Source organism: Anser anser, assembly GCF_964211835.1.
Source record: "Anser anser genome assembly, chromosome: 25".
NCBI lineage: Eukaryota > Metazoa > Chordata > Aves > Anseriformes > Anatidae > Anser > Anser anser.
In genome coordinates, this window is record NC_139746.1 from 1339625 (window position 1) to 1367510 (window position 27886).

A 27886-nucleotide genomic window follows, 5' to 3' on the forward strand; every position below is an offset into this window, starting at 1 on the left:
ACTGGGGCCATGCAATGAAGCTGTGCCGTGCACTAGTGCCATGCACTGGGGCCATGCACTGGGGCCATGCACTGGGGCTGTGCCATGCACCGGGGCCATGCAATAAGAGTCTGCTGTGCACTGGGGCCTTGCAATGGGGCTGTGCCACGCATTGTAACGTGCACCAGGGCTGTGCTGTGCACTGGGGCCATGCAATAAAGCGTGCGCTGGGGCCCTGCACCAGGGCCATGCACTAAGGGTGTGCTGTGCACTGGGGCCTTGCACCGGGGCTGTGCCATGCACCGGGACCACGCACTGTGTATTGCAATGTGCATCAGGGCTGTGCCGTGCATTGCAACCATGCACTGCGGCCATGCAATGAGGGTGTGCTGTGCACTGGGGCCATGCAATGAAGCTGTGCCGTGCACTAGTGCCATGCACTGGGGCCATGCACTGGGGCTGTGCCATGCACCGGGACCACGCACTGTGTATTGCAATGTGCATCAGGGCTGTGCCGTGCATTGCAACCATGCACCGGGGCCATGCACTAAGGGTGTGCTGTGCACTGGGGCCATGCAATGAAGCTGTGCCGTGCACTAGTGCCATGCACTGGGGCCATGCACTGGGGCCATGCACTGGGGCTGTGCCATGCACCGGGGCCATGCAATAAGAGTCTGCTGTGCACTGGGGCCTTGCAATGGGGCTGTGCCACGCATTGCAACGTGCACCAGGGCTGTGCTGTGCACTGGGGCCATGCAATAAAGCGTGCGCTGGGGCCCTGCACCAGGGCCATGCACTAAGGGTGTGCTGTGCACTGGGGCCTTGCACCGGGGCCGCACCGTGCACTGCAGCCACGCACCGAGCCTGCCCCGCGCGCACCCCGCGCTTTGCACCCGCGCGCCCGCAGCGAGGCCCCGCCCCCGGCGGCGAGACCCCGCCCCTTTCCCGCCACGGCAGCCCCGCCCCTTCCCCCCCCTAAACCCCGCCCACCGCAGGCCCCACCCACTCCGCGCCCCTCCCACCCCCACCCGCCCCCTCCCGTCGCCCCCCGCGCGCCGCCGCTGCTCTCCCCCCTCCCTCCCCGGAGCCCCGCCCCCTTCCTCCCGGAGCCCCGCCCCCCTCCCTCCAGGAGCCCCGCCCCCTTCCTCCCGGAGCCCCGCCCCCTCCCTCCAGGAGCCCCGCCCCCTTCCTCCCGGAGCCCCGCCCCCTCCCTCCCGGAGCCCCGCCGCCTTCCTCCCGGAGCCCCGCCCCCTCCCGCCCCTTCCCGCCCCTCCCTGGGCGCGGCCCCGGAGACCCCGTAGCGGGGGCAGGTGCGCGCGCAGCGGCCGTTGGCGGCGCTGAGGGAGCGCGAGCGCGCGGCGGGCGGGCGGCGGCGAGGAGGAGGGGGGGCGGGGGGGGCCGGGCCCGGGGGCGGCCGTTTGCTGCAGCTCCTGGGGGGGGGGGGGGAGGGGGCAAAGAAAAGGAAGAAAGTAAGCGGAAAAGAGGCAAAAAAAAAAATAATAATAATAATAAAAAAAAAAAGCAAAGCGAGGAGCCGAGCTACCGCCGGAACCGGGCGCGGCCCCCGGGAGCCGCCGCCATGAACAGCGTGGGAGGCGCCGACGAGATCGGGTGAGGGGGAGAGGGGGGAGATGGGGGGGGGGGGGAGGCTCCGGTTCTCCTCACGGGAAGGCCGCGGGGGGGGTGGGGGGGGCAGGAAGGGGGGGGGAGGCTCCGCCCCGCCACCGGGCCCGGCCGCCATGCTGGCCCCGCGCGCACCGGCACGGGCCCGGCCCCGTCACGTGACCCCCCCCGCCGCGGCGGCAGGTGGCGCGGCCCAAGGTCACCGCGCGGCTCCCCGGAAACCTCCAAATCCCACCCAGAAAAAACCGAAATCCCCCCCTCTAAAACCCCAAATCCCTCCCCCAACCCCCTAAAAACCCCCAGACCCTCTTCAAACCCCCTCAAAGCCCCCTCGAAACCCCCCCAAACCACCCCAAACCCCTCAAATCCCCCCAAAATGCCCCCAAAACCACCCCCCAAACCCTCAAATCCCCCCAAAATTCACCTCACGGCCTGGCCGGGGCTGCTCCGGTCACAACAGGGGTCCTGGGGCCTTCCCCTGGGGGTCCCGGAGCCTTCCTCCCGGGCACGATGAAGATGACAAAGCCCCCAGTGCTCCTCACAGTCCCGAGGCCCTGGCCCAGGGTGGGTTTCCAGGCAGTTTTCTGGTTTCAGCACAAAACCCAGCCTCGCTCCCCAGCCAGGGGGTGTCAGGCTGGAAGGGAGCGCTTGGCGGCTCTCCCGCCCCAGTTATCAGCTCTGTCTCGGGCCTCAGTTCTCCTAAGGTACGTTTGGGGCAACCCCGGTGCCATCTTCGAAAGCCAATAAAGCCTGGAGACTCCACAAGTTAGAACAGGGAACAGCAGGAAAAAAAAACAACACCCAACATCTAAATATTTAAATGAAGAGCCTGTAGACTCTGCATGTTAGGATGGGAAGCGGCAAAAAGATTAACCTATTTAAATAAAAGCCTGTAGACTTCACGAGTTAGAGTGGGAAACAGCAAAAAGAGGATGAAAAAAGCCCTGTGGGCTGCTCAGCTTTCACTACAAACGAATTGGCACGGGGTACTTTTTTACCGTGTGTGTTCTTCGTTTGTATGGCCTTAAAAACATGAGGAGCAAGAAAACTGCCTTGAATATCACACGAACAGCACGCACTGCACGAGGGGTGTTTAAATATGTAGGTTTAGCCCCAAAAGTGCTTTTTTTTTTTTTTTTTTTTTGGATCCTGGCCCTTAAGACGCTACCTGGTGTCTTACAGGAGGCACCGCAGGCAAACGTGTGCATGCCGGTGTCCGAGACTCGTAGGTGAGCGCAGGCTGCGAGCCCCCACTGGAGGATCATCAGCGCCCGTCCTGAGCAGGCCTGGTGGTTCCTGGTTGCAGGCTGCTTAGGTTTTGATCCTGCTGAGTCGTAATCAGATTTGAAAGGACTAGATCCTAATTGGAGAGGGCGATTTTCTGTTCTCCCTCCCTCCCCAAAAGTGCTCAGATGAGAGGGTAAAGCGCGGTTTTGGTCAGCTGCCGATAGCTGTGCGAAGGAAGTTCCGTTCCGAAGGCTGTTGTGAGATGCAACAACTTAAACTTGATAGGAAGTTGTGAATTGAACCACTTTCCTGGGCAGATTTTAAGTTTAGAAGACAAAATAATTCCTTATGTTGGTGTGAGTAGGTAGGGGCTTAAGAACATTATTGATTGTAGTTGGGACTTGGCGTGTTTTCAGTGACAGAAAGTGCTGCTCTTGAGATTGCTGCATCCTACGGGCCAGAACTCGTTGGAGCTGCACTAAAAAGGTAGATGATGGTCAAGCTGACGTTATTTTACGTAGGCAAGGAGTTTGTAGGGTGTTTTTTGAGTTTCAGCCCTTCCACATATCTTTTCATGCTTTTTTATTAATTCCGGAATTAGCTATTTCGGCGTTAGACACATTTCCGTGAGAGAAGAAGAAACCTTTGTCAGGAAAGAGTTGGAGTGGAACACGTGGGTCTGTGAAACTTGGGTAAAAGTTCTCGGCCGAGCTGCGTCTGCTGAAGCAGGAGGCCTCGTTAGGTCGTGCAGCTCTCGCTTCAGGCCACTCGTGTGCCGTGTTCCCCTGCTTTTTGGGGCACGAGGGGCAGTTAACTCCTGAGTTTGCTGCGTGTCCCCAAACCAACCCGTCGTGGAGTCAAAGGCCGGGGGCAGTCCGGGAGTGGGCATGTAAATAGAGGCCGTGTATTTACATCCAGCTGCTGCAGCTGACCTCAGGCAACCCGGCCTTTTTGTTTGTTTAAACGTACGGGAGGTGACTACAAGGAATTAATCACGGAATTGGAAGGTTTCAACGGCTGGAGACTGCGAGGAGTCCTCCTTCCCCGCAGCCAGCTTGGCGTTCTGTCAGAGTGCAGCTGGTGTTTCAAATCGATCTCTTATAAATTGATCTTGGATGCCAGGCTATCGAGTTTAGTTCAAAAAAAAAAAAAAAGCCAAACCCAACACGTGGCTGGTGGAGGAAAGGTGGGCAGTGCGCAGCCATGGGCATCGTCAAAACTTCGGTCTGAGCAAGCGTCAGATGAGGTTTTTTCCTTTGCTGCCAGGAGACAAAAGTTGTTTTCTAGCAGAACTTGCAGAAATGCAATGGCCCAAGAAGGAGCACGTGGATTTGTGCGTGTGCCACGTGTGGGGAGGAAATTTGGTGAAGGGGGAGCCGTGGGAACGAGCAGGAAGTCTGCGCCTGGCGGTGGCTGCTGGGCCCGTTCGGCCGTTACCTGCTGTGAAAACTGGGTGGTGGTGAGGAAGCTCCTCTGAGCTGCTGCCTCTGCCAGTGGGGGCCTGGGGGGACTTTTCCTGCCCTGAGAAAAGAGCTTTATCCTGAAAGCTGCAAGTAGAAAACAGGCCCGCTTGCAGAGAGGGTTGGTAGTGGATGAAGTGTCCCGCTGGCGCTGCTGCTGGGGGCATCGCTATAACGAGGGGCTGAGGATTCAGGTTTGCCTGGATGGAGCAAGACTTTTCGGTGCCACTTAATGCTGAATTTAGCCACCCTTATCTTCACACGTAGCTTATCTTCACACGTAGCTTATCTCCACATGTAGAGCGTTGTTTTATTCGCTGTTACTGCATAAGGGTCGTGATGTGATGCCGTAGCACGGAGAAATGAATCGGAGTGAAGAAGGGCCGCTGGTTTCTTCCATGCGCTGCCCTGCCTCGCCGGGCCCTCCGGGTCCTTCCCCTGCCTGGGCAGTGGCTGCTCCCTGCTGCTCTAGTGGCTCCTGGAAGGGAGGTGAGGGGAGGGGTCTTTATTAGGAGAATGGTTTTTTTTTAGTTATGTTTGGAAAAGGGAGAACCTCAGCTTTCCACTCCTGAGCTGCGGCTGTGCTCGGGTGAGTAGAAAACAAAAGCGGGAGGTGATTCCTCTCCTGGAGGATTGATCCGAGGCATAGAGGGCATCCTCCAAGAATAAATCATCCCAGCACGGCTCTGTGCAGACACAGAACTATTAACTGGAGATGTTTTACGCCGGTGCTCCTCACTGAAAAGGGCCAAACGTTGGGGTGGTGGTTTTCAACTAGCCTTTAATTACAGAGTAAAATATTTTGCATGGGAGTCTTGTCACACCCTGAGGTTGATAAAGAGCTGCCAAGCAGGCGGCCTCGCGTCTCCTCTCGCTGTACTTCCCCGAGTGCTTTGCGTGCTCCGACACGAAGTGCTGCGGGTCCGGGCGTCTTTTGTAGGAGAACGGGGTTGATTCAGAGCAGTCCCAGGTTTTAAGCGTGGAGTTCAGTTTGGGTTTCAGTCACGACCTTCTCGTGCATTTGGAGAGATCTGGAAGCTAGGGATTGTAACGTGGCTTCACAACTGATCGCTGCGCTGCTGCTGCTCTGGTACTTCGTGCTTGCCTCGCGAGTTTCCTTTCCACCTTCGACTTGGCAGTTCCACTTTTGCTTTCATCTTCACTAGACGATGATGGTAAACCAAAGTGATTCTGACTCGTCCTGCTACGTGAGTGAAGGAGTAACAAGTAAAAGGAGGGGCTGAGTTTTCTTCTAACCAGCAGTTTGAGGATTTTTTTATTTTTTTTTTTTTACCAGCACTGTACTTTTCGGGAACCCAGCAGCAAGGAAACCCAAGGGCTGACATAAGCTTCTTGATCCGAGCACGGAACAAATTCATAACCTTTCTCTTGTACCCAGTTATGCAGCTAGAGAACAAGTACAGAAATCCCAGGTAACGCCCCAGTTTTTTAGCTGTGATTCCCACTGGGCTTCGACCACATGGCCCGTGGAAGCTGGCCACATCGTACCGCAGGGCAGGTGCACTTACTGCTTGGTGTTTTTAAGTTGGTATTAAATAACTTCAACTGCTGTCATTGTTTTTTCACGTGGTGGTAACACCAAACGCGCAAACTGCAGGTATTGTGGCAAAAGTAACACCCGACTTCTCAGAGAGGGCTGCAGCAGCTGTGTTGCTAGTCCATTTTTGTATGGTAGAGTTTTTTTTAACCTATTTAGGTTGTCAGTTACCTCGTAATGTTCAGTGTTAGGTAGCAAATGGCTGTGGAAGAGCTCAAGCTGTTTGTTCTTTGAACTCCATTTCAAAGGCTTAATGCAGGACTGCGCGCCTCTCGGTCATTAGCCTGGGATTAAAGCGCTTAATAGACTTAGGTGTCTAAACCGCGGTGTCTGGTCTTCCATCAGCTTGCTTTATCTCAGAAGTTTGGGATTTTGTTTTCATCCTTAAATTGGAGCTGCGTGGCCCTGCAGCTGCTGTTTGGTTCTGTTGCCACGAGAAGCTGGGAAGGGAACTGGGAGCCAGGGAGCCAGGCGTCCCGGACTGGGGAGGGGTTGAGCAGGTAGAGTGCGACTTTAATGATGTGCTTGGATCAGTTTTCAAACAATTTCCGCGGTGCTTCGTAGATATTTTTGTGAACTATGAAGTGTTCCGTGCTGGAACCCCCTTCTGCCCCCAGAAGAGCAGGTAAACGGACCTGGGTGATTCTCTGCGTTGTTCTTTCCTCTTGGCTAGTGAAAGCTTTCTCCAAGTAACGCCGTTTTCTCAAGTTCCTGGAAGTGGGGAGTTGAGAGAAGCTTCGGCTGTTCCGATAATCCTGTCTTCTCTTCACATGAAGGAACAAAACATTCTCTAATACACGTGCAACCTCTGCTCATGCCCATGGCACACAAAGCGGGTGCTCCAGTTCTGTCTGAATCTTCCCAAAGCAGAAGGTGGTTGTCATGAGGAATCGAGGCTTTCTGGTGAAGAATTGGCTTTATCCTGTGTTTTGGAGGCCTCAGCACCGGCAGAGCCGTTCAGAATAGCTGACTGCTTTGGTAAATAAGATGAAACCTCTTTGCTGTAGCACCCTAACGCTGCTCTGTGCTTCCATTGCAGAAAACTGTTTGTGGGTGGCCTGGACTGGAGTACAACACAAGGTAAGCTATGTATTCTACAGTCGTTGGGCCAGCCCTTCGTGTACAACCAGACATGCACAGACACCTAGCTTTTTACCAGGCAATACCGTGGTAGGGAAATCTGGTTGAGATTCTGCTGTTTTTTCTGCTAACAGATAAAATTTTCTGTAGAGAAAGTTCCAATCGCTGTTTTGCTTTTTTACTTTCTGTTTTGTGTTGAAGTTGTTGTCAACTCGGAAGACGGCAGTTCTTAAAAATCATTTCCTTACTGTGATATTGCTGTTCTTTTGCATGAGTAGGAATAAATCATTTTGTTTAGATAAAGCGTGATCGCTTTCAAAAGATGATTAGCTCAAGTCTGAACTTGTTCAGCTGCTTCGTTCTGTCTTGTCTCGTGGTTTTGAACACAGCCTGGTAAAGTTAATATCTGGTTCTGTTTAATATATCCTTCTTTTAACAGAAACTCTTCGTAGCTACTTCTCCCAGTATGGAGAAGTTGTAGACTGCGTAATAATGAAAGACAAAACAACAAACCAGTCTCGAGGATTTGGATTTGTCAAATTTAAAGATCCCAACTGTGTGGGAACAGTACTGGCCAGTAGACCTCATACGTTAGATGGCCGAAATGTAAGTCGACTTTGTTTCATTTTCTGGTGTGGGTTTTTTTGTTGTTGTTTTTTGTTTTCCCCAGACTGCTTCAAATATATGTTTTAAATTCTGACTTCTTAGTGCATACTGGATAATGTAAAAGTTGCCTGCTTTTTGGTTTTAATTATTTATTGTAAGACAGCTTTAACTCAGTGATCTGTGTCATGTTGTAGAAGCAATGTATTGCTGATAGCTTTTATCTGAGGAGCTGAATTTCAGCAGCGCTGTGTTCAGCTGCCAGAAACGTAACTTCCTAGACCAGCGTTCCACACTCTGAGATCTGACCAAGCTGGAATCTCTTCCAGATTGATCCAAAGCCATGTACACCTAGGGGGATGCAGCCCGAACGGACACGGCCAAAGGAAGGATGGGTAAGGAGCGATAACGTGGTGTGTCGTAGCTGGTTTCCAAGTTTTGTTGCATTGAGTTCTCTTGGATTGTTCCCATATCCTAAAACCAGGAGGCGGAGGCAGGCCTCAAGTGTAAGCTTTACTTCTGAAAAATACACTTAGATTTTTTTAATGGTAAGAGTCCAAGTACACTGGAGTTGTTAGCAAACACTTCGTGTTTGTGTTAAACTCGCTTTGTGGGTGTGGTGCTTTTTTAAGCTCTTTGCAGTGCTTTCAGTGGAGTTCTTCAAGTCTTGAAAGGAGTGTCTGGGAGCCCGCTTGCAGGACTGATACTTTTTTCCAGCCTACTTCATCCCCTGCAGGCTAATATGATTTCATTAAAAAATGAGTAAATGGCCTCAGAACATACTCCCTGGTTCTCTGATCTTCTGAAGAAGAGAGGCTGGGTTCTAACTGAATGCTAAACTTCTGAGCTGAGAGCGTGCAGTTGCTTCCCCTTAATGAGCAGTAGACTCCAGGCCTGGAGACGGCTCCCCCTCAGCCTCCAAGAGACCATTGTTCATATTTAAGCACAAAACGACTGAAGTAGCCAACCTCATTGTCCTTCTGACTGATTCTTTTTTTTTCTCCTTGATTTAGCAGAAAGGATCCAGGAGCGATAACAATAAATCAAATAAAATTTTTGTTGGTGGGATTCCTCATAACTGTGGCGAGACTGAGCTCAGGGAATACTTCAAGAAATTCGGAGTGGTGAGTCATTCAGCATGATGGCAGTTATCAGTTGGTTGCAAGATGCTTTCCCTCCCCACTGCCTTTTCTCAGATTTCATCAAGCTGTCAAATTTGGGGTTAATTTAGACAAACTGCTATAGGCACATACTGAAGCATTTTGTGATAGTGTACTAAACGTTCATCATCTCGAAGTGCATCTTGCTGTTTGTCAAAATCTATTGCTCTGATAAGTAACTTACTTTGCTTCCTCTGTCTCCTCTCGTTTAAGTCTGCCTGATGCATTATTCTGGTCCCTTCTTGCACGGGGAGAAAATGCTCCTGAGTTTAGGTGGCTTAGAATAATTCTTGCTTTTCAATTGAAAACTTACAGCTCACTGATAGTTTTTTTGTTGTTGATTTTTTTAAATTTTTTTTAAACCGGAAGCACTTCAGTGAGCTTACGCGTAAGATCCTTGTCTTTGAATAAGTGATTGGTTGAATTTTGCAGTCTCCTGTCATTATCTTGTTAACACTGGTTGCTTTTAAACAATATCTGGAATCAGCTGAGTTCTCTTGTCCCTGGAATTTCCATTCTAGAGAGAAACTGCCGCTCATGTTATGCAACTGTGTATAATTCAGTTCATAACTTCTGACTAAAACGAGTGTATCTTCTGATTTTTTTCTAATTAGTTTTAATTTCCCATTTATCCCAACTGTTGTGGCCTCTTTCCAAGATGGTAAATTACTAAGCTCAATTACTAAACTCAGCTGTAGATAATTTTGAAATATTTAAAGGTTCCCTGAGCTGAATTCCAGGATGTGCCAGCGGACACGAGCTTGCCATCTTTGAGTGGTGTTTAAAAAAATCAGAAGATCATGCTAATTGTTTTTCTATACAATTTCTTAGCGGCAGCAAAGGATTGGTTGATTCTTTCTCAAGTGGCTAAGTTAATCAATGGTACTATTTAAAAATGATTACCTCAAATTTTAAATAAAGTACAAAAGGGAATCGCTAGTAACTCTTTCTTTAGTTTGAAAGACTTATAAATAAAAGTGGAGGAGCGTGTTCCACAGCTGTGGGGCATCATTTCTAAAGGCTCTTCCTCACAGACTTGAGGAAAACTTCCAGTTCTGACCTCTGGATGGCTTGGGAGATACAGGGTTATGTTCCACCAAAACCAGAAGGCAACAGCCAGTAAGTGTAAGCGCCTTGAAAAGTAAGTAGTAGAACTTTAACAGCAGTATAGAAATCAGGAAGTCAACGTAGAAGTTTTAATGAGTTGCGTTTGGAGAAGTAGAGGTTCCTGTATATGTTCTGTAGCCACAGAGTGATGAGGCAAAAGCAGGGACTGTTTCTTAGACATGGTAATTGGATGGGAAATAAGACCAATGTGAAGAAGGGGATCCAAACGGAGCAGTGGAAAGAAGTCTGCCGCTGTCACGTGGCAAAGTCCCCTAGTGGGGATAAATCTCAGCTGTTAGCATCCCATAGGATACACTCGAGTGAGTGTGTATGGTGTAATAACTTGAAAAGCGTGTTTTCTAGCTGCTGGTAAAAGATGAATTTGCATCAAGTTTTAAGCTAATAGTAAAAAAAAAAAAAAAATAAATAAAAATTAAGATAAATGGACTTGAAGGCAGAGCTGTGATTCCATGACATCACCTACATTTCGTGACTATTTCTGCATCTGAAAACCTCTAAGGCAGTTCCTTTCAGCTATTTTAATATTGCCTTTGAAATAAATGTTGCAACTCTGTTTCTGTTCTGACTTATAGCTCATATTGATGCTTAGTTTGAAGAAAATCTTCAAAGTTCTTGAACGACCTTCAGTTCATTTTTTGATTTTTTTGTAGCTAAATGCATACAGATCGCCCATAAGTGTTTTTGTAATGCTATTTGAAGCATCAGTTTATAGCTGATACTGCACCACGCTGACATGCAAGAAATTCAGAGAAACTGTGCAAATTTGTAATGCAGTTAAAGGTGCCTTTCGTATTGAGAGTGAAAATATTTAAGAATTGAAAAAGTAGTCTCAGGAAGCCACGCTGATGAACAGTGTGTCGAGAACCAGAGACCTTTGGAGTTTTTATAGGCTATAATGTGAGTATAAACAGTGGAGCAACCTTAACGCTACATTAAAATCTTAAGCGTGATGAGACCTTAAAAAGCCAAAATGAGGCAGTTTTTTGGAACAGATGAATTCAGGCTTTTCTTAGACTCCCATAAAGAGCAGTATTCCCAATTTGTTTGCACTGTGCTAGGACAGACCGGTATTGATGGCTACATCAAGCATTTAATTGTGCTTTGTGGATAGAGTGCGGGAAACCAGCCTGTGGTAACTGTTTATAACGCTCCCCTGGTAGCACAGTTAGTAGAATTTCCCTTCTCTCTTCCAGGTCACTGAAGTTGTAATGATCTATGACGCAGAGAAACAGAGGCCCCGAGGTAAAGGCTGATCTAGTTTGTCCTTGAAATTTCTTCATACTCTCCTATAGTCAGATGGCAAACTATTTCACACCATCAGAAAAGGTAGATTTTTTTTTTCTGTGTTGCCTCAGGAAAAAGAATAATTCGCTGGCAAATATCACGTTAAGTGTAGACTCTTCATCTACAGCTTTAGTTGGTATCTGTGCATTTAAAGTCAGATGTTTCATGTTCATTTTTGTTTTTTTGCTAGTTTTTATTTGAATGAAATTTGATTCTTGAGCCACTCTTGTGGTTTAAGGTACAGTAGGGAAAAATATCATCAGACTTTCCTCCTGTTCCACATGAAAGGTATGTTGATGTTTATAATTGCATGGGGGTGCTCTAGTTCAGAGTACTTCTGAACATGGGATTAGGACAGAATCCATCCATTACATGCTTTTTGTTTTGGTTAAATGGCTTCACTTAAAATCCGAGAAAAGCAGTTCTTAAACTACATAAAATGATTTCAAAAAATATATATTTTGATTGGGATATATACTGCCTATATACTAGACTGCTTTTTTTAATGGAAAAAAAAAACACAGTCTCTCTGGACTGTTTTAATCGAGTTGGTAACCTTTGGTCAAAATATGAAGCAAGCTTCATGCCATCCACCTTCCATTGCATCTCTCATCTGGTTTGACTATTAAGAGGCAATATTTTAAATAAGTGAAGCTTAGTTGCACTTACCACCTAGTAGCATGTTCTACATGCTAGAGAATAGTTTGCCATCTGAACTCTCATTTCTCCTCTGACTCATTATTAAGAAATATATTCTTCACTTCATATTTATTAAGCTGTTAAGTCTTAGTTTTATTTTTAATTTAGACATACATCCTTAGTGGCATATTTAAGTGTTTCATAGTAAAGTATGGTAATGTTAAGTAAGTTCTTTTTTTTTCCTTTTCTCTCTGTGAATTGTTTGACTGTGATTAACGATATCTCTTTAGATTTCTTCTCTCTAGGTGATAATTTATCACAGAGGTACAGGCCAGTTCCACAGTCAGAGGAGGGACGGGCTTTGTCTTTTATTGGAGTGTAAACGAAGTTTCAATATATTTGTTTTTTTTTTTTGTTTTGTTTTCTTGCCTTAGCTATCTTAATCTTCTTTCAACAGATGTCTTCTATTTAAGCAGAACATAAATTCATCCATTTAAATGCTTTAGAGCATCTAATTTCAAATAGAGGAAGCAGTGGAGAGCAAGATAAGGGCAAATGAGTATAATTTGTGGTTGAAGTTTTTGAATTATTCCAGTAACTACTGTATCATCTATATCTTTGTGATATTTATCCCAGCCTTACAGCGTCTGAGCAAAAGGTACTAAAACATCATGCCTGCTCTGGATTAATCCTGGTCTGAATTAATGGCTTCTCTGCTTAGAGCTATACTAAAAAAAATTAATAGAAGGCTTCTGGTCCACTTACGACTCGGTAGCTTGAAGCAGAAATGACAGATGTGCTCAGGTTTGAAAACGTATCTGTCTCCATCCAGTGTGCAGATGTACTGCAGAATACTTTCTCCTTTATTTGTCTGACTTCTTAAACAGCGTTCTTGAATCCTGTTGCTCTGGCTTTCATTTTTGTTCCATTAGATTCCTTTTATGTAGTGTAACTAACTGTCATCTCCAAAAATGGCCTTGTTAATCCCTCGGGGTGTGCTAGGAAAAATTGCTCCTTTGTATCTGGTGCTCCTGGTCGTGCATCCCAGAACACATTTTCTCCCGCTTTTTCTGATCTGTATTCTGTTGTACAGTGCTGTTCAGTCCCTGCTTGTCCCTTTAACATGATACCTGAATTCCTCTATCTTTATAAATTTTAAAAGCCCACTTCGCTACCATCTTCTACTTGTATCATTGTCAGTTTTGCCTTCTTCCATTTCCATTTTCTTCTTTTACCATCCCTGCGTTCTGAACAGATCCCTTCCTGCACGTTATTTCACCAGTTTGCCGGTAGAAGGAAGGACAAATTACCCGTTACTAATCCCAGTAGCATTCCTCTACCCTCAGCTTCTTGCAAGAACGCTGGGAACCAGGTTCTCAGTGTCAGAACTACCGTGATACCCTCGAGGAGCTGCCTGCCTGTCTCGAAGCATCCAAGTCGCCTTTGTTTACTTGCCGCCCCTAGCTACTCGTGGTTAGCTCTTCTGCAAGCACTGCTTTCATCAGAATTCTTGCCGGAGTCCCAAGCACAGCCAGCCTCGTTACATTTTAAGTGAAATAGTGGCTTTGTTGCAGTCCCTGCTTCTCATGCTTTCTATTCTCTGCTGAACCGACCACTGGGAAGTAATTTACAGGTTCTTGCTGTGTTCTCTTTCCCTTGGCTGCAGACCAGCCTCGTAGCTCTGTTTGGTAGTCCACTTGGGTTCCTGCTAAAGGCATTGAGTTTCTCTAGCCTTCAATAAAGTGCTGTCTTCTGAAAAATAAAGCTGCTTGATGATAGGCTTTGTCACTTCTGCTGTCTTTAAAATTTCACGTTCTTGGAATTTCACTGTGTATTGTATTCTGATTTCTTCACTGTTCCTTATCTTGCAGCGTTTGGCCCTTTTGAATGCTTTTTCTCTTTACTGGCTTCCTCAATGACCTCTTATTCTTCCTTCCTTCTTCCCCTCCAACAAACCACATCCCCATATCGCAGCCTATTCCCCTCCTTCAGCCTTCTCAGAATCAAGTGAGCAGCCTGCATATGTAGACCGTATCCATCCTTTTCCTTTCTCATGCCTTTTTAGATAAAGGCAGTAATACTAAATGTGTGATTTAAATACAAATAATTTTCTTTTGGCTCTAATGCGCAGATTTTAACCTCAGACAAATATATTGTGATGAAATGCTGCTCTCAATTTTGAGGCTGCTTTCATCACAGGTCAACAAAACTTCGTTTATACTGCCAGTCTCTTGTGTGTGGGAAATGCTAAGTTTTTTCCTTTTTTATTTTAATTTTATTTTAGTGATGTCTTTTGCTCTTGTTGCTGACAGCAGAATTTGACCTGCTGGAATCTATTTTGGCCTGTATCTTTGTGTATTTTTTTATATATAAACTTTCTCTACAATAGGCCTCTTTGGGCTTACCCAACCCAGTTGGATAAGCTTAGAGAGACACTAACTGTTATAGATACTGTATTTCTGTTTAACGCTTTAGAGCAATATATGGCTGCTGTCAGCACTAGCTGCAAAGCAAAATGCAAACCAAGGGGGAAATCTTGGGTTTCAGAAAAGCAGAAATGCATCCATGTTCCATATGCTTTTGATGCCGCACCTCGTTTTTCTTTCTAATTTTATTGCTCTACCCTTAGCTAATCTAAAGAATGGCACCACTTATGTACTGCATGTGTTCTTACCTTTCCTGGGATTCGGTTGTTACACCAGCAACAAGTGGTTGATGGCATGAACCAGCCTCCGTGTTCTGTGAGATTAACCACTATTTTGCCACTCTCTCGGCAGTATCAGCAGCTACAACCTAAGTGCAGTGGTTCTCAAAGTGTGACCTCCAGAAGCGATTTAGAACCTGGGGCTTTGCCTCTCGTCCAGTGTCTGCTACAGGCGTGAGACCCCCACCCCCCCCCCGTCCCACATGGCCTTTTAAATAGCTGCTGGACTCAGCTGAGCTGCCAACATCAAGGGCTGCGGTCAGATAAAAGGGCGTGAGGCACCCTTGGGGATCTCGAGCAGTTAGTAGCGATGGCCTGAACAAAAAGAGTGGCTGAAAAGTGTTGCAGGAAAAGCAGCAGGAAACGCAAGAAGTAAAATAGATAGAGACACGCCAGCAAGTGTGACGCTGTATAAGCAGCCCTGCTTCGGTCGTCAGGGGATGCCGGGTTTGGAACAAGGATCGTCTATTAAGCGCTTTCTCCAAGGCGTGAAAAACTTGAGAACCTCTGATCTAGGTTGTTAGTTTCTGAAGCTTCTCATTCATCCATGGAGTGGTAAAATTTTTTCATGCTTTAACAGCTACATTTCAAAGACAATGTTCTTATTTTCCACGGAAAATATTCCCGAACTGGAAGAGTGGGGTAAGGGACGGGAGGAAGTTGCTTTGCAGCTTGGGGGCGTAGGGACAGAACAGTTTTTCTTTGGGATCCTAGCTTAAATCAAAGATAGGAGCAGGCAAGCTTCTTTACTTCTAATTTGCTGTCCCACAAGTATTTTGATTTGATCATGTGGCACAGTTCTGATTATGCTAGCACTTTTTTCCATTTCCTGGTAGGTAGGATAGGAATCAAATTAAAAAAAAATAAAATCGTTAACTTGTTCAGTTTGTAGGTTGCATGTGTGAAACCAAGATGAGGCATTAATTGCCTAAGTACGGGGAAGTATCCATTGCAATTTTCTCAGACTGATTTTTTTTTTGTTGTTGAAAATTTAACACAAGTCTTGGTTATCTGAAACCCCTGCTTGAACCCTTGGTCCGCCCCTAATACTGTTCATCATCCTGTTTTGTGTCACAACACCCTGCTACCTTGATTCACTCTTCGTCGTTGGCTAGGTTTTGGATTTATTACTTTCGAGGACGAACAATCAGTGGACCAGGCTGTCAACATGCATTTTCACGACATCATGGGCAAAAAAGTGTGTAGTTGTAGTTTTATTTTACCTTAAGAAAGAACCAAGTCTTGGGCAACTAGCAATTTCACTGGTGAACAAACCTAGGTACCGATCCAGCTAGGTGGGAGAGCGTGCAAGTCCAAATTCAAGGCTTTATCCATGAAGGTGGGGAAAGTCTTCTGAGTTTGCTTAAAGGGGTGAGAGAGGCAGTTAGCGTGGGTCTTAGCCCGTAGAAGAGACGTAGATCCTGAAAGCCTCAGAACTTAGGCTGCGGGTTGTTTTCTTGTTATTTTTTATTTTTATTTTGGGTAAGGCCTTGTGCTACAGACCTGGGGGGTTGCTCTGGCTGAATGGAGCTTATGTTGGGTGGAATCGATGGCGACTGCCCATCTTCTGAGCACTGCTTTCCTAGGTGCGAGGGTAGAAGGTAGGTGTTTCCAGCCGTTTGAGATCGAGAATCCCAATGAAATCTGAGTTGTTCAAGGCTTGGTTTAAGATACCACTCCTTCAGATGTGTATTTGATACTCAAATTTTAGATGGTGTGAGAAAATCTGCTTTGTATAACCTTAAACTAAAAGAGACAAAACAAAACAAAAAAAACATCATGAAGGATTGGTTTTTTAAAAAATTGGGTCACTTACTGTGAAACTTTGATACAAACCCACGTACTCTATATAGTATTTAACCACAATGCAGTTAAGTGACCTCTGGTTGTTTCATCTTCATACTGTGTTGTCAGCAAGTGGATGTTTGATAGGGAGGAATTTTTTATGCTCGCTTTGATGTTACTCAGCAAGGAACATGCTTGTACCTGTGGAAAAAATGAAAAGCAGAGAAAATTGTTCAGGACACCCCAGTTTTAGACAGGGAAAATCATAACTTCTGAAAGGAAAATTAACCACAGGAAATTCTGGTAAAATTAAGTCCTTGCAGCTTTTCTCTCTATCCGCAGTTTTTAAAGTAAACCTTAGAACTGCCAACCTTAGAGTGAATATATTTCAAGGAAACCCGAGAATGCTGTCACCTTAAGTTATTGCATTTTAAAATTTTGCATTGTCTTTTAAAGTCTTTCTATAGCCCGAGATTTTATAAACATTTACCTAGCTAGCAGGGGCTATATTCTTGCAAATCAGTGGAATTTTGTTTGGTTAATTAGGCAGTACAGAATGCTTTTTATTCCTGTGAACTTGTTTTGGGGTTGAGGGGTGGGTTGATTTCCTAATTAATGGAAATGCAGCAAATGAAGAAATGTGTTTGTGTAATCAAGAACGTTAGTGTGCTTGATTACCAGTATTTTCCTCCTGTGAGCAGTTGAGCACTCCCATTTGTGAGCAAAGGCACTGACAGCCCTAAATTTATTTACGTCGGTATGTGTATGAATCTGTGTCCTGCATCCAGCCTCTGATCTTTTCTTGAAATTGCCTTAAACTCACCCGAACCACTTCAACGAGAGGTCGTATCACAAAGCAGCACGTGCTAAATATAAACATGAACAAAGGGTGGTTCATCTGCTGTAATGGGTCTGGGAAAGAATGGAGAACCCTGTGTGAGCCTTCAAAATGTCACCTCTTGTGCTGCCAGCTTGCGGAATATTGTCAGTGCTAATTCAGAGTTCTCCCTTGTTTCTCAAACAATTTCAGTATGAAAATGAAATCTTTTTCTTTTTTTTTTTTTCCCTTTCAATGACACAAAAGGCAGAAATCTGCAGCATTTCTTCAGATACAACCGGTGGAGCTGCCTCATTTACTGGTGTAAACTGGGCTTGAGGCAGGTGCAGAATTTTAACTTGGTTGTTGAGAATGTTGCACGAGCATTTTTCAGCCCTCACTTTGGCAGTTTGCTGCTTGTAAATGCGCACTGAAAAATTAATGGAATTCTTCCACACAGAGGAACGAGCAGCAGAACACTCCGCTCCCTTCATTGACTAATAATGCCTGCTTTAAAAATGGTATCTCTCTCTTTCTGGTAATTAAAAAGGTATTGCTGAAATGAATCCATATGTTGTTGAAAGGGAAAAAAAAATTAAAATTGCAAGAAGGACTCTGCTTTTGTAAGCAATAACCGAATTCCCTCAAGGCAAATGTGTTAAGACTCATTAATTTGAGTCCTTTGAAAAACTCCCTTGGTTCCTCTCTGGAAGGGCCTTCAGCTGACAGAGATTTGGTTACTGTCATGTATAATGTCCTTGGGGCATCTGCAGTGGGCTGGGGGTGGGGGGCTTTGTCCTTGCCTTGTGCCTATTTCCTGTTTGTTCTCTGACATGAATGGTTTTTAAGACATGGCAGGAAGAATTCTGAATACTTTATTTTCCATACTACTCAGGCCCATTGATGATTGCGATTTATTTTCTTTGTACTCTGGCACCCATTAAAATTAATCATAAAATAAAAAAGGCTTTAATTCAGCATGCATGAGTGCTGAGAGTGTTTCATTAAATCAGAAACTGGATTTTTTTTTTTGAGAGGTTTATATTGAATGTGCAGCTTATTTTAAGTAGGTCAAATGCACTTATTCGATGGCTTGGAACACTAGGACATTTTATCTTTGAATAAAATAAGTTAAGCGCTGTGGCTTACTAATTTTAAAAACAGGAGGGCTTTTGTCACTGACTTAACACAGTATGAAGATTTGCTTCTTATTGACTCAACTGTCCATTTTTATTACTTGCATGTTTGTTTACTTTTTTGTTAGATGTAATGTAAGATTCTCTTATCACATCCATTCCCTCTGACATTGTTTGAGTTAATTGAGATTCTTTAAGCGTTAGCCTGGGGAAGGTAAGTCTTTATCTTCCATTAGACATTTAAATAAATTCTAAGTTTAAAAAACAAACAAACAAGCAAACAAAAAACAAAACAAACGTACGTGTGTTTCTCAGGTATGAGCCGAGCTGAAATTGCAGTTAGATGGGGTGGGTTTAAACTGTAACTTTCAAATGAACCCCAAACGCTTGGAATGGTTAAAGCATTAGTACCCTTTTTCAGAGTGTACTCTTTACTCGATTTTTTTCTGAAAATACCGTCTTTGTAACTCCTATCTTAAGTATTAAAATAGTCTATGAACAATTTAAAAGATTACGCTTTTTTTTAAGTGAAGAGTTGTTGTAAGAGGGTACTGCTGTTTTAAGATTAAAGCAAATGAATATTGTACTATGATAAAACATAAATGATTTGTAGGATGTGTTTTGCTTGAAATACCTCAATAGCTGGACTTGTAACGTCTTACCATCACACATACTGTACCTGAGAAACATTTTAAATTACCGGCCTTAAGTTTAATAATTAAGTACTTAGACATAAGTCATAAGATGCTAAGTGTAGTCTTAAGTGTTAATTAAGGGTGTGTGTGAAGGGAAGGGGGGTAGATTGACCTGCACCATCTCTCCTAAATGGCGACTCTGTTTGTTTAGGTGGAGGTGAAACGCGCGGAACCTCGGGATAGCAAAAGCCAAACTCCAGGGCCGCCCGGTGCCAGTCAGTGGGGAAGCAGGATCATGCCGAGCGCTGCCAATGGCTGGGCGGGTCAGCCCCCTCCTACCTGGCAGCAAGGCTACGGCCCTCAAGGTACTTCTCTGGATGTCTTATCGCTGTCGCGAGCGAGTCTTGTCCTTAAAGCTTGCCGATAACTTGGTAAGACTGGCACATGGCAGAATTTGCAGGTTCATCAACGCTATCTCCGTGCTGGATTGTCGATAGCAGAACTAAAACTGCATCAGTCCTTCCCAAGTCTTCTGAGAGCAGTCCTTCATCTCCTTTTCCCCAAACACGCTGCTGCATAGGGCAGAGGTCAGTGGGTTGTGCTGAGCCTCGCGTGCATTCTTAGAGGGTGCTTGGCCTCTTCTGTTTGGCTCTGCCTCTCCCTGGATAGAACGAGCATGGTTTTTGGTAATGTGGAGAAGGTGCTGAGAAAGCTCAAGTTGGGACTCCAGCTGTGGGAGCGTGACCTGCTTGAGACCCGAATGAAAAATGTTGTTAAAATAGGCATTTTCAAGGATGAGGCAGTTTCAGAGGAAGTTATAAGTAAAATTTGCAAGGGATGAGAGAAAAACAGATGGTCTTGTCTCTGGATTTTATTGCTTAATGTAGCCTGGAAAAATAACAAGCAGCTATGGGGCCAGCAGTGGTGCAGGGGAGCACTTACTGCTTATAATGGTCTTGATTTAGCTTGAACCCTTAAGGGCTGAAAGGAGCAGCCATGTGTTTTGGTTTTGATGGCTCTAACCCCACCAGATTTTAAAGATGGGATAAATATGCTGAGTTCATCCAAAGACAGTTTTGATAACTTATGGAGAAATACAGTGGCATAATTGAGTTGCATTTGACAGAACAGAACTTGCTTGCTCCGATATGAGAAATTTTCACCTGGGGGGCTAGAGGGAGTGTCAGTGCTTCATCTCTTGCTACAATAGATGATACCTCAGCGGAGGGATTGCTTGTTTCCCCATGGTGCTTATTAACTTGAAAGCTGCAGCTGAGGCTTTGACATTCTGCACAGATGTGCTAATCTGCAACTGCACAAATTGAGAAACGAGATTATTTTCAGTGTGGTTATTTGTACAGAAAATGATAGCTGATCTACTGGAAAGATTAGTGTAAAGCATAAATGCATTTATCTTTCTATCTTAATGCTGCAACGAACGCGGAAGATGTTTTTATGGTTGAAAAACTTCAAAAATAAATAGGATAAACCTGATAATGTATTAAAATACCTTGGATGTGTAGTCTGCTGTGATTCTCAGTATGTCGGTGCTTTTTATACTAATGCAGTTTCTTGGCTGGGTGTGCTCAGTTTTTGAGCACTCCATCTGACTTCAGTTTGAGGACTGCTGCATGTTTCTGCATTATTTGCTGAATAATTCAGAGCCTTTTAAGACTTCTTGGACCATAAAAAAAAAAATCTTTGACCATAAGAAACGTAAGGGACACTGGGAGGATATCTAGTCTATTCCAGAGCCTAAATCAAGATAAACTTTCTCTAAATCATTCCCGTTTCATAGTAAACAGCTTCAATAAGTGTATAACTTGCTTTTTTTGCTTTGTTTTAGGGATGTGGGTGCCAGCTGGACAGGCGATTGGTAAGTACGTTATATGGGACTGATTTTAATAGAAAAATCCTGCTGAGTGGGGTTGTAATTTCTTTAAGAATCCACAGTGATTTGTGGATTTCTGTAGTATTTAACAGCCTGTATGTTTAAAAGCCTGATTGAATTTGTCCTTAAAGAATGAAGACGACAGTGCGTTGTTAACAAATCCGTAAAGGGAGCTGACATGCATCCCGGTGCTGCCAACTCCACTAATGCGGTATCAAGGAATTACGTTCTCAAATGCAATTTACTGCAGGGATACTTGGAGGACAAGTATTTCCCAAAGTAAGAATTCGAAGAAGGCTGAGGCTGCATCTGAAATTGAGGAAACAGCTCTACCCCACCTAGAGAACGCAGACTTTGCGTTACTGAGCCACTTCAGTTCTTTGTTTCTGTTAATTTTCTAGGTGGATACGGACCACCTCCTCCAGGCAGAGGAGCTCCTCCACCGCCACCACCATTTACCTCATACATAGTCTCTACGCCTCCTGGGGGATTCCCACCTCCACAAGGATTTCCACAGGGCTATGGCACCCCTCCACCATTTAGTAAGTGACGTTCAGGAGTCTGAGTGCAATCCATCACCAAATTCAGTGTTTGGCTTCTGCTCATCTTTCTCTGGACTTGGAGCTTCCCCTACGCTTTTTAAATCCATCCTTAAATGCTCTGCCGAGATTGTATATTCTGAGTTGTCATCAACTATTTTTGTCAGGTAGCTGGGTTGCTTTCTCTTGGGTGCTGTAATAGCCTGTTCTCTAGTTTAAATATCTGTTGCTAAACAAATCTAGTTTCATTGTGTACCTCTATTATGACATCTGTGAGAAAACTTAAGAGATTATTGCACGGTGACCTGGGCTAGACGCAGGCTGGGATTTTTCGAGAAGCTTAAGGAATTAAGGTCACAAGTGGCATTGGAAATGTAAATAGGATTTGAACATCTACGCCCTCGGGCCGCCTTTTGAAAAGTCTAGTCACAAACTTGCTTTAAAAAAGGTAGGAAATGCCACACAGTGACCCAGAGTTGGTTCTTCTCCAAAGAAGAAACCATTTGCTTGAGATACCTTCGCACCTTCTCCCCCCACCCCCAAGATCTTGAATGTGGTAACATGGCTTCCTTCTCACATCGGGTCGTGCACACAAACACAAAGAACTTGCTGCCTAGTCCTACTCCATCACACATTCTCTTTGTTGGTTGCTGATGTGGCTGCCATCTTCCTTTGGGGTGAGATTTTCTGTGTTACAATGTAAGTTGTTTTTACTGTCTGCCAGCTACAAGTAGAAAACATTTTGACTTAAATTCTTACAAGTCTGTTACTGGAAAAAAAAAGTGCATTGTACTAAATCCAAGCAAGAATTCAGGGAGGTGTTGACCCTTGTCTTCACATACATTGCACTTTGCTTGTGTTTCAGGTTTTGGTTATGGTGCTCCTCCTCCTCCACCTGACCAGTTTGCCCCACCTGGAGTACCCCCTCCACCTGCCACCCCGGGGGCAGCACCACTAGCTTTTCCACCACCACCACCACCATCTCAGGCAACTCAGGACATGAGCAAACCCCCAACTGCTCAGCCAGAATTCCCTTACAGTCAATTTGGTAAGTAACTGCATGTAAAATAAACTCAGCTTGATCCTTCTTCCCGTCCTGCTTTGCTTTTCTACTTGGGTGCAAAGTCAGTGTTCAGAAGCTGTTCGCTAACACCGATGGCACTTCTGTCAAGGGGGGGAATGCCAGCCACCAGCTCTCAAGGGATCCTTAAATCATCCAGCAGGTATTCTAGCCAGCGGGTATTTTCTTAACCAGCTCTAGACATCGTTTGTATCCTGTGAGATAGTCTTCAGAGACCTCTGCAGTAGCAGGATAAGTCACTGATTTGCTCTCTCCCTGAATCCGCAGTTAAAACTTTTTTTTCCTCCCTAATAGCTTCATGCAGCTTGTAGACAACTGTTTTGTTTAACTGACTTTGATCAGATCGGAGAATAGACTTTAAGAATAGCATTGAGATGCAAGCAGTATGGGGTATTAAAATCCAATCTGCATGCTTTTTCCTCCCATCCCCTGTTCCTTCCCTGCCTTACCACGAGCTGTAGTTTTGTCAGAAGCACGTAATGCCTACGCAGTGCTAATCTGTGCTGTAGGATAAGTAACTGCTTGAGATAGCTGATGAAAGACATTGGTGTAACAGGTTTTAAGCCAGTCAGACAGTACTACCAAACAAAATAAAAACAAAACTACACCTGGATAAGCGCTTGTGCTCCTCTCTGTGGAAACTAAGATGGAGTTTTCGCGTTGCTCTTCCACGCAGCCCTACTTTTAATCAGTGTCGTCCCCAAGACCTGTCCGTGGCATACTCCTTTTTCTGAAGATGAAGGAATTGGTGGTCTTCCACTTCTGCAGTCAGTTTTTTGCATGCAGTAGGTCCATGGATTAAGGCTACTGCTCCACTCTTGGACAGATTCTCCATGTGTTAGCGTATGCCTGACTGTTTTATTTAAAGTGCCTGCGGAAACTTTTATGTAATAAACAGTTCATAAAGTTATTTGAATAGATACTATTTGAAGTTCCAAAAATGCAAAATGTGTTTAAAAAAAACACGGAAGATTAGCCTTCCAGGTGCATTTGTAAAGCAAGCAGATGTTCTCATGTTGATGAACTTGAAATGTTTTAAATTTGTTCTAAACACAGTTGCTGTCAGAGAAAGCTTTGCCCTTGTGACTCAAGAGGAAGGTTTTCTTGTCTTGCAAGAACTTGTCTCTTTGCAGATCCCTTTTGAGAGGGGGTGGACCCTACTAAATAAAATACAGAGCCACGCATAATCATTTACATTCTGCGGGAAGCCAACATTTGTGGTGTTTCAGAAGTCTAGGAAGAATCTGTTTTCCAACGTTGTGGGGGTTCCTCTATTTGGTGTGTGTGGTGCCACTCGCCTCTTGTATATTCTAGGAAGCCTATTTCCCAGGGAAATATTTAAAGTGCTTCTAATTAGTCTCTAAGAGTGTCGGGTGGGGAGGGAGGAGGGAGGAAAAGGTGTGTGGTACTGCGGTTTGAGGAAGGAGGCTAAGAAGGTTGGTTTAAGGCACAACTGAAGGTGGTCTCTCACCTTGAGTGGTTTCTTAGCTTGAAATCTGTTACGAGCACAAGTGCTAACAGAGAAAGAGGTGTTTAATGTGCAGCAGTCATCCACCTGTCCGTAAAGCTACCTGTAAAATCTTTTAAACTTTTAAAAAGAGCTTCGGCTCTTCTTGTGTTTGCAAATTAGCGAGCAGCACTGCTGTACAATAGGCAGCCTCGCTGATCTGCATGTATTTACGTAAATGCATAAGGCTTATGGGCTTTAAAGAGGCGCTGAGTTATCTAATCGTTGTGGCATTTTCAGATTTGTCCTGGCTTGACAGCATCTTAAATGCTGCGATGTTTACAGCCGGGGTGAATGTAAACACGAGTAAATTAAACGCTAACACGGGTGTGTCTCCCTCACCCTGAAAAATTATCTCTGCACAGGGCTCTCTCGGGGTTCGTCACCCTGGTCTCCTCATTTCTTACTAGGGCTGGGTACCTATTCTCAAGACCCTTCAGGCTACGCGCCAATACTTTGTTTACACTCTTATGGTCAGGCTGAGCAGTGAGAGATCTAGGTAGGTGGTGCCTATTTACAACCAATGCTCTTGATATGTCTGCCTCGGGGAAACTAACTTTTGTTTCTTGCAGGGTCTCTCCTAAGGGGGTGGGGGGAACAACGTGGCTCAAATGTTTACTTGGGCAAGTAAGGGCAAAACACTTCTGGTAGCTCGGAGGGAGGACTCACGACTGAAACACGAATGACGCTGCTGATTGCTTCCCAAGCTGCTGCGCTGGCGACACTTTATCTCGTGTAACCGAACAGAGCTCAGGTTCCGCAAGCCAGAGATTGAGACCATAAAGCTTGGCACGGCTCGTTTAGAAAGCAGAGCCCTCTGGAAGGGCAGGTGAGCTGTGTGTTTCTTCACGGTGAGGTGCTGGTGCAAGCTGGGAGCTGCAGCAGGAGCCACAGCGAGGGAAGACAACGCGCACTTCCGTGTCTGGCTGCTCAGCTGCGTGCTGGAGGCTTCCTTTTTGATAAACAAATGGAGAGCTGTGGTTTCCCCCACTGAATGCTCTGACACTGCGCTGTACAGTGAGAGTAACTTCATTTTCTTTCCTTCTGAGCCTCGCCCCTTGGCAAACAATTAAATTGTATTTTTGGTAGTCTGCTTATCTCGGTATGAAAAAAAGCCTGGATTAGCATTTTTAGCTAATAGAAGCCTTGTGATAGATGTGTTTTAAGGCTCATTAGCAGTTGCAAGTCCTGAGAGACAGGCAGAGCTTGAAATTGAAATACTGAAGACATGCTAAGAGACTTTGTTTGGGATTAAGAGAGTTAAACCTGCTTTAAGCCTGCACAGGGAGAAGCAGAACTGCAGAAATGTACCGAGCAATTAGGGTTCTTAATACCATCTTTTATAGCTGAGGCTTGCGCTGATGCCGCTGTTATGATTGAGTTGTATTTAATTAAGGGAACTTTTATTAAATTTCTTAGTTTCTCAGCGTTCTTAATTCACATCTAGTTCTCCCTCGCACTGGCAGCAAGAATTCCAGCAAGGCTTTTCATCTCCGCCCTTTGTCCCTATTCCCAGTTTCTGCCCAGCCCAAATCTGGGCTTTGGTGCGGGCGCTGTGCAGGGCGGTGGTCGTAGCCTCGCTGAGCAGCAGGAGGGGAGCGTTGGGTTCTGCAGGCTGAGGAAGAACAGGATAAATATTAATATAAATACTAATTTCCTGCACGCTTTCGTGTGTGCTGCAGTTGAGCGGCCTTTCAGGCTTAAACCTCCCCAAGCTGTGATGCAGGTGGTGGTTAGGGGACGTGGGGACCTGCTGTGTCGTTGTTCGCTGCTGCTGATCTTCAGCTGGGTGAAAGCGTTCATCAGCATCTGCAGCAGCAAGCACTGGGGGGCAGGTTTTGAAGTGGAACTGGATTTTTGAACTTGCAACAAGCAGACGTCAGCCTGTTCGTGTGATGAGCCTTAGGGGAAGCATGTCAGTTGTTTCTGAGTTAGGTTCCCTTACGCAGTCTGTAACGGGTGGAGCGGTCGCAGCCTTTGGGATCCTGCTCTGCTAGCTTTGCCCCCTCGTGTTTCAGTCTCAATTTTAGGAACTGAGCATTTCTTGAAAGAGGCCAGTTAACTAAAACACACATTCAGGCAGCAGTGCTTTTTTTTTTTTTTTGAAGCATCTTCTCCAGCGTGTCTTTTCAGCAGCAGAAGTTTTTGACTGTTCAGGGAAGATGAAGTTGCCTTTGCAAAGCGAGGCTCTAAAAGCTCTCCGCCATCAGTCAGAGGTGCTGCCGTTTAATAGCCGTGAGATGCCGGGAAGACTTCCTCGCTGCATCTTCATCTCTGCTGAACCTGACAGCGCTAGCTTTTAGCAAAACAAAAACGAAATTTAAAAAAAAACGCTACTCAGAATGAACTGCCAGCCTGCCAGCGAGCCACGTGAAGCTTCTGAACAGCGGCAGTGTGAGAGCCTTACCTGCTGGCTGGGCAGGATTACCTCAAAAGTGAAACCTGCCACCTCTGCGCGCCTCCTCGGTTCTGCTTTAACCTGGTCCTTCTGTACCGGGAGGCAGATAACGTGAAGAACTGAAAGCAGCTGCTTATCTCACCGTGTTAGATCGAAGGGCTCGTGTTCCAGGGGCTGCGTGGGGGGAGGGAGCGGCGTCAGGTTTTGAATTTGCACCTCTGCTGCTCCGCGCGCGTGAACGACGCTGGAAGCTGACTGCTGCCTTTTCCCCTTCTCCCCAGGGTATGGACAAGACTTGAGTGGTTTTGGACAAGGTTTCTCTGATCCCAGCCAGCAACCCCCTCCCTACGGAGGCCCCTCGGTGCAACCATCCAGTGGCCCACCTGCAGGAGGAAGCGGGTTCGGACGAGGACAGAACCACAACGTGCAAGGATTTCACCCCTACAGGCGCTAGCGTGGGCTGGCAATCAGGGAGTTCTGTCCCCACGGGGGGCCTGGGACCAGCCGAGCCCAGGAGCCCCAGACTTCTGAACTTGTGACAATCACATACTTGATGGAAGAAAAACCTAACAACATTTTTTTGGGGGGTGGGGGAGATGGCTTCTGAAGGCAACGCTGTGGGTGTTTGGACTGCAGTTTTTAAATATTTTCCTTTCTCTAACCCATCAGCACAAATAAAGAAAATGTCACTGGTTCAAACTACAGGGTTTTAAAAATGTCTTCAGCTTTAATTCAAAAACTTCAGGTTTCTTTTTTTTGAAATTATTTTTCCTGAGCCTTTGTTTTACCGTATATTGTAAACTTTTATGTTTAAAAGAAAAAAAAATATATACATTTACAGATTGTGAAATTTTTAAGAGAAATTTTCTACTATGTATGCTGGCTTATTTTTTAATTTAAAACAGGGTTTCCGTTAGCACTGTTGGAAGTGAGGGTGAGCTGCAACCCCCTTACTCCTGACATTAGCGGTGGGGCGGATGGTTCAGAAACTCTGGGAGTTAAAAAGAAATCTACTGAGTGTATTTTGCTGTTGTTACCTGACGGTGTAGAACTGGTAACAAGGCAGGTGCAGACTTGTTGACGCACAGAGTCACTTAGGAAGCGCAGCGTTAGGTCTGTGCTTCAAACTCTTTCAAATCCTCTGTGGATTTCATTAGGGGTTAACGGAGGCCTTGTTAAGATGTAGATTTCCCTCAGGCAAAAGGTTTAGGTGCATTTTGCACTAACCAGTGATTACCCCTGGTTTGAATAAAGAGAAGTACATTTGGATTAGAAACACAAGCCTGTCTCCATTTTTTTTTTCTTTTTACAAAAAAGTTTCTTGTGAATTTGTGTTTTCATGAGAAATCAATTGGCGGCCTTGAAAAATCTTGCCTTGACATCGGCATACAGGCTTACGCTGTGCCTCAAGGGACTGTTACACTACCAGCAGTGGGATGTGAGCAGTAATCCTTCGTGCCACACAACTTTTACCCTGGTCAGAAGAGAATCAGCTGTGCGTGTTCGCTCATTCGCGTGTTTGTAGCGGCGATAGGCTTCGGCTGAATGCGGCTGTCCCTCCGACCTTGAGTTGCAAGGCACCATTTAAAAAAAAAAAAAAAACATCCTTACAAGCTGCGAGCAGCATGAGGAGGTGTCTGGATTTGTCCACC

At 45.5% G+C, this 27886-nt stretch overlaps 2 protein-coding genes across 7 annotated transcripts in view; one reads left to right on the forward strand and one right to left on the reverse strand.

Moving 5' to 3' along the window:
• The window catches only part of GAMT (guanidinoacetate N-methyltransferase), a 14345-nt gene extending 12186 nt beyond the window's left edge, over positions 1 to 2159 (reverse strand). Inside the window, exon 1 of the mRNA XM_083811076.1 lies at positions 2027 to 2159. The gene's annotated coding sequence lies outside the window, so the exon portion shown is untranslated. The remainder of the gene's footprint in view (positions 1 to 2026) is intronic.
• DAZAP1 (DAZ associated protein 1) lies at positions 1256 to 27515 on the forward strand. Of its 6 annotated transcripts, none has more exons than XM_083811073.1 (13): positions 1256 to 1289; positions 1502 to 1590; positions 6887 to 6927; positions 7367 to 7533; positions 7860 to 7925; positions 8547 to 8654; positions 11012 to 11060; positions 15561 to 15643; positions 19030 to 19183; positions 20665 to 20694; positions 21111 to 21251; positions 22114 to 22296; positions 26516 to 27515. In XM_083811073.1, exons 2-13 carry the CDS (start codon positions 1559 to 1561, stop codon positions 26686 to 26688), a joined length of 1227 nt encoding a protein of 408 aa, XP_083667199.1. In that variant the 5' UTR covers positions 1256 to 1289; positions 1502 to 1558; the 3' UTR covers positions 26689 to 27515. The 6 variants fall into 6 exon arrangements, with proteins under 6 accessions (XP_083667199.1, XP_083667197.1, XP_083667200.1 ...); XM_083811071.1 differs by having other exon boundaries at positions 1266 to 1289; positions 8544 to 8654; XM_083811074.1 differs by lacking the exon at positions 1256 to 1289 and adding an exon at positions 24247 to 24335 and having other exon boundaries at positions 1428 to 1590; positions 8544 to 8654; positions 26516 to 26651.
• Positions 27516 to 27886: the final 371 nt, after the last annotated feature.